At 48.1% G+C, this 12,131-nt stretch overlaps 1 protein-coding gene across 1 annotated transcript in view; it reads right to left on the bottom strand.

Moving 5' to 3' along the window:
* Positions 1 to 9,259: 9,259 nt before the first annotated feature.
* The window catches only part of LOC149369810 (uncharacterized), a 43,256-nt gene continuing 40,384 nt past the window's right edge, over positions 9,260 to 12,131 (bottom strand). Inside the window, exon 8 of the mRNA XM_089576504.1 lies at positions 9,260 to 9,472. Within this exon, the coding sequence (XP_089432630.1) occupies positions 9,260 to 9,472 (213 nt within the window). The remainder of the gene's footprint in view (positions 9,473 to 12,131) is intronic.

Below are 12,131 nucleotides of genomic sequence, written 5' to 3'. Positions count from 1 at the left end.
TGTGCTAGCGGGTTAACTGGACTTCTCTGCACTATTTAGTTCATTCTGCAATTTAGTTAATTTGCTAGGAGTGACTTGCTATGTTTCTGAGCATTGGCGTCAGGAAAATGTGTAAATTCAAAGGCGCTGATCATTTTAAATAACAGGCCACTTAAATCTTTGCGACAAGGTACCGTTTAGGTTGCTTCATTTCATCAGCCCTAAAATAAAGTGCGCGTCAATGCACAATAGATCCGGTAATGAGCATTGTGACGCGTGGAGCACGACCGAAGCCGTGGCAATGTCATCATTGCAGTATTTTTTTTTATATACAACGGGAATTTGATACAGTCTTCGGCGTTCAGGTACTCCTCAGAATCCTAGGCATCGGTGTGAGTGGAAGGCCTTGCGATACATCTTCAACTCTCTGAGGGCTAGAAAAAATTTCATGCAGACAACTGAACGGAAAAATGCACCCACACCCAGATGCAGAGACTGTCGCAGGGCAGTGTACGGACCCCTCTTCTTTTCAGCTGCATCATGGCGGATTTAACTCGAAGGCTCCTACCTGGTTTACAGTGTTCTTTCTACGCTGAGGTCTGCATTTGGACTCTGGCCCAGCTGGCAGTTTCATCCAACTACTCATAAAAAAGTGCTTAGACGGAATAGACACTTTCTGTTTATGAAAAAAAGAAGGGTGACGTTTTTGAATGCGAAAATTGCAGTGCTGACTTTCACTCGAAAACAGGTGTAAAGAGTTTCCGTCTCTGAGTGGAGGGACCACCATCCATTGCTCTTAAGGAGCACCGTTTTCTAGTAGTGGTGCTCGACCGACAGCTGTCTTCAGCCGCAATGCTCAAACTCTTGATCAAGTGAGCTCAGCGGTAAAGGTGCTTCGGAGACTTGGTGCTTCCTCTTGCGCACTGTAGGCTGAGAGCTAAACAGAAGTCGAAATGGAATAATAAATAAAGTAATAAAGTACACCTACTGAAGCCCATCATAGAAAAATGGAAGCCATGGTCTCATCAAAGTCACATTATGTCACCTCAAACTGCGTGGTCTTTATTTTTTAGAGCGACAAAGCAAAAACGCAAGTCTGCAATGATACCAAAAAGCAGGCAGCTCGAAATCTGTACTACAGTCATTGCTACACTTCGTCAAGAGACGTTGCATTTGCACACAACTTCTGCAGCACCCCGTGCTGCGGAAGCAGCACGGGGGAAGCAGCAGCGGGGGAAGCAGCAGCGGGAAGCAGCGCCGGATTTCTTTGTGTTGAAGAGCTTTACAGAGCTGCTTTTATGGCGTTTTGAAAACTGTTATGGCATCACCTCATACATGGCTTGGAGCTGCCCATCGCTACCATCCATCAGACTGTGCTAATTAAAAGGCTAACTAGTAACTTTGGCTTATTAGCTACATATTTAGAATTTTTCCAGCAACTCACAGCCGGTGCCGCTAACACGATCGCTAATAACATTTTCTTTCTGCTTGGAACTTCCTGTTTTCAGTGTAATGAGGCGACTCGCACAATTAATGTGGACGGCCACAGTCTTTGTACGAGCGGTTCTGCTCAACAAACCATCGTTCGTGAGCGCAAACCCGAACTTCGTCAGCCTCGTCTTCCTTCCTCTTTCTCTCCTTCGTCGGCGCTAGTCGCTGCGGCATCAAACCCCCACTTTCTTTCTTACAATACCCCCGCGGTGAAAAGGCGCCATCCTGGCGGCCTAAGGGCACGAGACGACAGCTGGGTCGTAGTAGGGCTTCAGGCGGTCTAAGTGCACAATTTCACGGCCGCGGCGGCGATGATCAGACGAAGGTGTGATGGGCTCGACGAGATAATTAACTGGGGATGTCTGCTGAACAACGCGATAGGGGCCTTGGTATTTGCTCAGCAGTTTTGTAGACTGCCCTGAGCTGGAGGAGGGCACCCAAAGCCAAACCAAGGATTGAGGATCATAAGACGGCGGCCGACCGGTAGAAGCGGCGCGGGCGCTTTTCTGACGGTGCTGGTCGTCAGAAGTAAAGGAACGGGCGATTTGACGGCATTGAGAGACGGTTGTAAATTCTGACATATCGGGGCAGTAAGGGAGTATGCTATCTATTATGGAGGAAGGCTCACGGCCGTAGAGAAGAAAATGCGGGGACAGACCAGTAGTGGCTTGCGTTGCAGAGTTGCAAGCGTAGGTAACGAAAAGTAGAACGCCATCCCAGTCGGAGTGATCGGTAGAAATGTACATGACCATCATGCCTCCGAGGGTCCGGTTAAAGCACTCGGTCATGCCGTTCGTCTGCGGATGGTACGAAGACGTTGTGCGGTGAACGATATGACACTGCCGAAAAAGGGCTTCCACGACGCCGGAACAGAAGACGCGACCCCTATCGCTGAGCAATTCCTGAGATGCACCGTGCTGAAGAATGATGTTCTGAAGTCAGAGGCCGTCGCAGCTGGTAACGGGGAAGTTTTCGCATAGCGCGTGAGGATCAATGGCGACAATGATCCAGTGGTGCCCTGCGGAAGTGCTGAGAAGAGGGCAATAAAGGTAGCGATGCAAAACTATCGATAGTGCTATCGATACTATCGATAGCTGAGTCACTATCGAACTATCGATAATAAAAAAGACTATCGATAGTACTATCGATGGTACTATCGATAGTTCTATTGATAGTACCGTCGATAGCCGTGTAGATACTACTTGTTATATTTAGTACTATCGATACTATAACATCAACCACGCATACCCACTGCATCCTAAACTTGGTTTTCCGGGTGTGTGGTATGGAGGTGATGGTATGAGCAACTTACAGGACTCGCCCATTTTCGCAGCCTACGCGTCACCGAGCTCTGCAGACCTTCCCTACGTAAAGTTGCTAGACAAAATGTTAGCTTGCGAATAACCTAGTTGCGAAGCATGTGTGCGAGAACCATTTCTGCAGCGGTTGCGGCAGCAAACCAGCACAACTTGTGCTATTTGTTCTTTCATCGGCCGCAGTCCCAGGTATTTTTCCTAACTGTCCCACTGCACGTTAAGAACCCCAGCTGGTCGAAATTTACCCGGAGACCTCCAATCACGTATCGTAAATGTTTTGATTATATCGCTGGCCAAAAAATGCGTAATATCAATATTGGTGCTATCAATAGTCTTACCATCGACAGTGTCACTATCGATAGCCTTGCGATTGATAGCGGTTCTATCGGTAGTAGTACTATCGATAGCAACACTATTGATAGTAATACTATCGATAGTAGAATTGATAGCATTACTATCGATAGTAGACTATCGATAATACTATAGATAGTCTATCGATAGTAGCACTATCGATAGTTTTTTACACTATCGAGAGTTTAAAAAAACTATCGATACTATCGATAGTCAATTTTCCGATAGTTTTTCAGCAATACATAAAGATCTATTCCAACACGCTTTAATGGCCGGGCTGGACACGGTAAAGGTTGCAGAGGAGCAGGCGAGTGCGGCGGTGGTTTCTTACGACAATGACATTCCAGGCAAGAGCGTATGTACTGGCGGACAAAACTGTACATGACCCGCCAATAATACCGAAGGCACAGGCGGGTAAAAGTTTCCAGCGACTGGCATGTGCGCTTTGCTGGTCCTCGTGATAACTGGCACAAATGGTGGAGCGCAGATGCCTTGGAATCACCAGCACCCATTTGCGACCATCGGGGAGGTAGTTCCGACGGTAAAGCAGCTGGTCACGCACAACAAAATGATGAGCTTGACGACGGAGCACTCTAGAAGGGAGGTGCGCTGAGCGGTTGGCTGAGAAATCCAGAAGATAAGTAATCCAAGGATCCTTGCGCTGCTCAGAAGCCATATCAGTGGTGTCAAGAGAAGGTGTGAGGCCCGAAATACATGGTTGGTCAGGATCAGAGGTTACAGGGAAGCGCGAGAGGGTGTCGGCATCGGAGTGTTTACGACCGGAACGATGAATGACCCGAATGTCGTAATCTTGTAAACTGAGAGCCCAATGAGCGAGGCGGCCAGACGGATCTTTGAGTGAAGACAGATCTGTTATGACATCGAACGCGCGCCCATATAAGTGATTACGACATTTTGTGATCGCTCAAATAATTGCCAAGCCTTCTTCTTCCGTAACTGAATAATTAGACTCTGCTTTTGTGAGTGCACGGCTGGTGTAAGCAACGACGCACTCATTGAAACCAGGTTTCTTCTGAGCAAGAATGGCACCGAGACCGATGCCGCGGGCGTCCGTGTGGATTTCTGTAGACGCGGAAGGGACGAAATGGCGCAAGATCGGAGGAGAGGTGAGCAGCTGGCGCAGCGTTGCAGTTGTGTCAGCGGTGCGATAATGGCAGTAATATTCTTGACGAACCGGCGAAAGTAGGATAAAAGTCCAAGAAAGCTACTGGGTTCTTTCAGGGATGGGGGCTTCAGAAAATCAGCAACTGCGCGGAGCTTGGCAGGGTCCGGGAGTACACCATCCTTGGACACGACGTGGCCTAAGATAGCTGTCGGGCGCCAATGCGGCACTTCTTGAAGTTCAGCGGCAGACCAGCGTCAGTGAGACAGCGAAGAACACTCTCGAGGCGGCGAAGATGAGACGGAAAATACTGCGAGAAGATGACAACATCGTCCAAGTAGCAGAGGCGTCTGCCATTTAAGCCCGCGGAGGATGCTGTCCATCATACGCTCAAAAGTGGCAGGCGCGTTGCAGAGACCGAATGGCGTCACATTAAATTCATACAGCCCATCAGGCGTGATGAAAGCTGTTTTCTGGCGATCGACGTCGGCCATCGGCACCTGCCAGTACCCAGAGCGCACATCCAATGAAGAGAAGTACTTCGCTCCCTGCAGGCAGTCAAGCCCGCTATCTATACGAGGCAGAGAGTAGACGTCCTTCGGAGTAATTTTGTTTAGACGGCGGTAGTCTACGCCGACTCTAATGGAGCTGTCCTTTTTTCTTGACGAGCACGACCAGAGAAGCCCACGGGCTGAGAGAGGGCTGGATCACTCCCCGGCGTAGCACGTCGTTCACCTGTTCATCAATGATGTGGCGCTCAGCGGAGGAGACGCGGTAGGGGCATTGGCGCAAGGGTCCATGGGTGCCAGTCTAGATATGGTGGCGAACAGCTGTTACATGACCCAACGGTGCTTGGTGAGAGTCGAAGGATGCGCGGAAGCGCTGCAGCAAAGGAATGAGCTGGACGCGTTGGTGAGGTGGTAAAGCGGCATCGACAGAATGGGAAAACATATCGGGGTAGGACGGGTCGGTGAAGTCGACGGGAGGAGTGAGGGCGTTGATGTCATGGGCGTCAGGGCCATCAAGGACAGAAGCGTCGTCGAAATCGATGACATCAACCGTGCCAAGCGATTCGCCCAGAAGTAAAGTGGTGGCGAAGGGCAACGGGTTCGCGACATACATGGATCCGCAACCACCACAAATTGTGAGCACGGCATGCGAGAGCGTGGCAGATTTGAGGTCCGCACAAAAGGGGGAGGGTGAATAAACGACAGTAGCGTCAGAGAGGGCAGCACAAGGCAGCGGCACAAGGACAGAAGAGAAAGCTGGCACGTCGATGTCGTCAGCGGCGAGAATAAGCGAGGTGCTAACAGGGGAAGCGTCCAGAAGAGCATCACTAGGGCCCGGAAATTTAGGCATTTGCCTAAACATGCCTATAAATGCCTAAACGGGGGATTTTTCCACTTGCCTGCCTTTTTGTAATTTTTTAGGAAATACTACCTATTTAACCGCACTTTTGGCCTATGAATGCCTAAATGCCTAAATCAGGCACTTCTGTCTTCGGTGCCGTTTCTCAATTTTGAGACATCTGTCTATGCATGGTGAAAGGCGCGCGCCGATGCACGCACAAAAGGCGCGGATCTCGCCGAACGTTTTTCATTGTAACTTGAACGCAGTGTAACGAAGTGTTTATCTCTAAGTGTAGCAAGAGGCGAGTTTGGAAAGAGACCTGCAGACTTTAGTGCAAACTTCTCAACATTGACGGAAAGGATGACAAAGTTGGAAATGGCTGGACTCTCAATAGATGAATCATTGAAGGCAGTGGCAGAAGTACCAGCAGCACTTCGAGGACTGGAAGGAAAGGGCGCTAATGCTTTTCCGAAGATGCAACAATTGGTAGAAAAAAATATATGCCTAGAAACAATTTCCCAAATCGGAGACTTTCTACGCGGAGACGATACGGCCACATCACCTCAAGGCTTAAGCCTTTATCAACCCTCATGTTTTAGGTTCGCGCTACTAAGTTCATGTGATGTCAAAGAAGCCTTTCAAAGTACAAAGCTATGCTTAGCGAACAGCGAAGGCGCTTCAAGTTCGAAAACCTTAGAATGCGCTTTATTGCTTCAGTTGAGGAGTGCGTACGCTCCGGGCTTGACTTACAAATCTTGTTCTTATGAATAAAGAGTATTATTCAAAGCGCCTATTTTTGCCTTATAGCGCCTATTTCAATATTTTTTTAGAGCCTAGATGCCTGCCTATTTCGGGGTTCTTTAGTGCCTAAATTTCCGGGCCCTAAGCATCACACAGCGGCGACAAATCAATTTGAGCGCGTGCACAGCCAATTATGGCTTGATGCTATGACAGAAAGTCCCACCCGAGGATGATGTCGTGAAAGGAGCGGGTGAGAATCAAGAACTCAATCGTGTCGGAGAGGCCTTGGATGACGAGGCGGCCAGTGCACGCTGCCAGATGGCGAACGGCGTCAGCGCTGGCGGTGCAAAGCGAAAGGTCAGAAAGCGGCATCTCCATTTTTTTTTAGTTTGCGGCGCAAGTTTCGACTAATGATGGACACGGCCGCACCAGTGTCAGTGTCAGTGCCTGTAGTCTTTGCAAGAGCGTCCTGTGCTCAACGCTATCCTAAGCCATAGCCACATATAAAGTAACAAGCGCTGCATATTGGTTTTGGCGACGAGCTAATTGCATGCGGCTCTCCAGATCGGTATGGGCACACCAGATAGAGCATCTCGGCCTGAAACGTATCTGGCAAGGGTTCAACAACCCAGTGTCTGAAATGACGGACATTATTCGACTATGCAACACCCTCTCAATTAACTTTATGAGGTTCGAAGTTAAAGAAATTGGCCTTACATTGTCTAACACATAACCATCACCCTCCTTTTTAAGCAAAGCGATAATCTTTGCTAGACGCCACTCATCTGGAATCCATGGCCCCTTAAGAGAGCGTTCGTGAGCGCAAACCCGAACTTCGACAGCGTTTCCTTCCTCTTTCTCTCCTTCGTCGGCGCTAGCCGCTGGGGCATCAAACCCCAACTCTCTTTCTTACAGCAGGATCATTTGGAAGGAGTCGCTAAGAGAGAAGGTGTGAAAAAAGCAGGTTACATGACACCGCCAACAGTATTACTTTGTTGACCGCCGCGGTGGCACAGTGGTTACGGCACTCGGCTACTGATCCGAAAGACGCGGGTTCGATCCCTCGCTGAGGTCGAATCTCCATGGAGGCGAAATTCTCGAGGCCCGTGTGCTGTGTGATGTCCGTGCACGTTAAATAACCCCAAGTGCTCCAGATTTCCGAAGCCCTTTGCTACGGCATTCCTCATAGCCTGAGTTGCTTTTGGGCGTTCAACCCCCATAAACCATAGACCAAGGTATTACTTTTCAGGAGGACACAGGGGCGCAATAAAAGACACGGACAGAAGTAGACAGGGACCAGCGCTCGTCCCTGTCTACTTCTGTCCGTGTCTTTTATTGCGCCCCTGTGTCCTCCTGAAAAGTTATGAACCAACACGCCCAAATACAAGTACTTCTGACCATAGTATTACTTTGTTCTTCAGCCGAAGAGTCAATAATTTCTGAAATTGCGATTCCTTCCAACAACAATGTGGTATCAATTGATCGCATTACTGTATTCGGACAACTGCACAAGCTGCCGTAATGCTGGAACAGTGATATAGGCTGCAACTTTAAGGAATCCATTCATGACACTTGAAACAGTTTCATGGGCAAATGTAAACACGACACCACCTCGTGCGCCACACCCACTCCCAAAGCAACGATCACATGAAGGGAAAAAACTAAGCATCTGATACGCCCAGATCGACTAAAGCCTAAGTGCTAAAACAATTTCAGTTTTATAGAATAAAGAAAAAAGAAACTTAGAACTTTTATTCTTACAGCTGCAACACTTCAATATCAGAATCTGAAGCGACGGTGGCATAGCCAACGCATCTCGCAGTCATTCGTGTCACCACACCAGCAGTGCTGTCCCGCTTCGATCGCTTGTCACCATTGGTGAACGCGGCAAACAGTACAAGTTTTGTTCACTTGAACGGGATTTCTTTTGCCGTAAACGCAAACTTATGCCATTTTTTCTCAGAGTAGGTGTGTTGTCCTCAGATATGCAAATAATTATTCCCTTTATGTACAGACATAATGAAAAAAAAAACGTCAAATGACTGTTGAGCATAAAAAAAGAAAGAATAGGATTTCAGTTTTGCCAGCGAATTCTCTGTGCTGCAGTGCCTGCAAGCGTAAATGCTATGAGTTGCTTGGTGGTACTCATTACTTGGCGGATAAGGCTGCTGCCGAAGACATCGAGGCATTAATGATCAGCAAGAGCGGGTCCGACATGAGCGTTAGGACGGCATCTGTGGACCTCGTCTAGAACGAGTAGAGTTTGCTCAGTACTTGATAGTACTTTCTCTTCTTGCAAGCCTCGGTTGCCTTTTACCTTCACTTATATCTTTTACCATTTTACTTCTGCTTTTAACCTTTGTATATGGCGCAGTTTCTCAGTGGTATAGGCAACTGAATCCAGTGTCTCTGCCGTACACGGCAGGCGCTACACGGCAAAAAAACCCTGCAACCTACTATCTAGCATCTAGATACCACTAGTATTTAGGAATCAGGCTCGAAGTGCAGATAGCACTTTTTACCGTTAGTCCTGAACTATTCTGCAGTGTCATGAAGGCCAACAAATACAAACCCGAAAGACTAACCCAAATCGCTCGACGTGTGAAATTGCAAACCGTACATGGTTGCATGGCCAGTTATTTTGTTTGGCTCAAAGTGACGTATTATTCACTGCCCATTTTCTATGACTCCATGCTGGATGTCCTTTGCTGGATGTCCTTCATTTTACAAATGTTCGCAATCTTCTGTTTGCCACTTTTCATTTTTTTATTAAACGGTAATGCAATAAATACTTATGCTTAAGTGGGCCGCTTCTTTCAGAGCGTCTGAGTGCATTTTCGAGTACAAAAGAGGCACTGCTAGCCAGACCTCGACGTTCAATTTGAACACTCGAGTGAATTTATCCTCTTCAAGGTCTGGCAGCTGCAACACATTTCAGGTTATCGCCGATTTTCGTGTAGCTTCTTTTGATGAATTCGTTGATCTTCTGGAGCCCTTGGAGTCTTGAATAGCCTCCTCTCACGCCTATGCCACGGCAGCCTCCCGGGAACCAGTCGCGGTCGATGTCATACGCTGCGAGGCTGAACTCCAGGGAGATGGCGCTCTTTTTGGTGACACATGTCTGCGAGTAGAACAGCAGTAAAACGGCAAGGTCAGACAGCCTTGCATAACGACGCCCTCTGGAGGCAGAGCACTTTCCTTCCTCTTTCTTTTTCTCGCCCTTTCTAATAAATCTCTCTGACGATTGGCGAGGAAATTTTTGTTTCCTTAACACCTCATCACTTTTCTTTATCTCTGAGAGGCTTCTTGGTGGTTTGAGGTTGAGGTATATAAAAGCGATAGAGAATGATATGTCTCCTTTTCATTAATTTTAGGCACCGTGCTTAAGCAAACACGGTAAGGGTATGCACATAGCGAGATAATATAGCGCAGAGTAGGACAGAACACAAGAAGACACGAACAACACGAGCGCCTGTCCTGTCCTACTCTGCGCTATATTATCTCGCTATGATCATCTACCAACAAGCCCAAAATGCTACGCTTTTGAAGGGTATGGAGTCAACCTGATGAAGTTTGATCCTTTTTGCATAAAGTAAGAAACGAAGGCAAACAAGATTGTACGATACAGACTCTCCCCAAGATGCATCCAATTTACTAGGCCTGCAGGGAAAGTTAACGCCTTCGAATAGGTGTTTGCTCAAAAGCGGAGTGTGGAGTGGAGTGGAGTGTGCGCCCGGGATGATGAAGGCTTTGTTCATTAAAGTGCACTGAAGGCAGTGTAAATCTAATGCTAAAGGCCTGCCCCCATGCATGCGACACAGGGGGAGAAAGCTCGGGAAAAGAGCTTCCGGCGTTAACCTTGAAGCTTAGTCCTATCGTGTTAAATCGTGTTTCATTTCCATGTTGCCACATTTTTGAAACTTATCTAATTATTGTGTATTATATATCTTTAATTGTATTCTACTCAGTGCCTCTTGTTAACTATTGTATTACGTTTCTCTTGAGTCGTTTTTGCGCTGTTCTCTAACATCTTGTACTGCCCCAGTCACACAATGCTCCCATGTAAAGGAGCCTGTGAGTAACTTGAATAACTAAATAAATAACAAATAAATAAAAAGTTAACGCATAGCGTCACTCCCCCGTGATCACAGCACGTGACAGAGTGCGGTGATATCACCGCGGCACGCGCGCATGCGCAAATCAACGCGGCAAACTGACTGTAGAGGCCCGCGCAGACGCGCGCACCAAAACGTACCAACACTGAAACATTAAAGAATTACTCGGAGAGCGAAAAACGGCCGAGGGAAGCGACTTCTTGAGCACCTGGCTTGGTAAGGCTGGTCGCATGGTGTCACGCTCCCTACTGAGTTTTTTTTTAGTGCGGAAGCACTACTTCGCTTCACAAGGTGGAACCCACTCAAAGAGCTTGTTTGAAGTTTGACCTTCACAGCGGCTAGCGGATCATGTAAGCCTCCACCTCACCGAAGGGAAGGTGCTCTCCGCTGCAACGCGTGCGGTTTTATCTCGTGGCAACGCACGCGTACGGTAGAAATAGGCTCCATAGATGTGAAAGGGACTACGTGAAGTTACTGAGGGTAGCCACAGACTGCAGTACTAAGTGCTGGTCACAGTCACACACCTATACATTGGCGGCGATGACGCGAGCGTGTGCCCAGTGGTGCATTTTCGTCTGCCAGCAGCCGCGCTCTAACGCATTCTATTCAAAACGACATCTGATTGAAAAATTGCATGTGTATTGGCCATAAAAGGGCGCCCTCTAACGGCCAATGTCGCGTGTTTGTAGAAGAACAAAGTATAAATTATGATCGCAGATGACACTGTTGATTGACTCTTGGTGCAGCGGTTGCGATTTATACGCGCATGAAATGTTTCTTGAGGGTTGTAAGCGGAAATGAAACAAGGTACGTTCCGCCAGATTGCAGTGTGCCGCCTCCATGCTATAGGTGTCGTCAGGGCATGAACACATAATTTTGGCGAACACACATCAGTTGGTTGAACATTTACGGCGGAAGCGTGTGTAGCGTTATACCAACTTAGCTGCGCATTGCACGTGCATGTTACAACTTCTCCGTGGAGAACAAGAACTCGAATGAACAGTAATAAATCTTGTTGGGCTAGTTGTGGTGTGTAATTTGGGTGGGAAACAGCGCACATATAACGAAGACGGGAAGAAGGTGACACAGCGCGACTCCGTGTCGCCTTCTTCACTTCCTCTATATTTATGTGCTGTTTCCACGCGAACTCGAATGAAAGGCGCTCAAACCCCGCCTGGCGTGCTGGCGCCTCACGTACTGCATGCATGATGACCCGGGCTTAGAAAACTTTTACCGCGAAAGCGTCACTTCACTAGCAAAGCAGAAGATCCTGCGGTATGTATGAAGCCTCAACTTTTGTTTGAGCGCCAGGGGCGGAGCCCTTACTCAATACACCCCCCCCCTCTCCCATGGGGCCGATGTTAGCGGCTGACGATAAGATCTTGCATGCGGTTGCCTTTGAGGCGGGGTTGCCTTAAAGGTGCACTGAAGAGGAATCTGAACTCTTCTTTTTGCCGCGGGAACTCGATCTGCACGTTCCGAGCATTCTTAGAAACTGCGACTTATTGCCCTGTGTGGCCAATTTCCCTAATTAACTCGAATTAATGTCTGGCTCCCGGCTTTTTTTTTTTTTAATTCTCCCACGTACGGTGGGCGGAGTCGACCAACGCGTGGAATGCCTTGCAGCCAGCTCCGTGGAGGCTTTGCCTTCGCTTCATTTTGTTG

This window comes from Amblyomma mixtum, chromosome 1 (assembly GCF_055824585.1).
Source record: "Amblyomma mixtum isolate Tamu chromosome 1, ASM5582458v1, whole genome shotgun sequence".
Taxonomy (NCBI): Eukaryota; Metazoa; Arthropoda; class Arachnida; order Ixodida; family Ixodidae; genus Amblyomma; species Amblyomma mixtum.
This window is presented reverse-complemented; position numbering and strand designations above follow the sequence as displayed.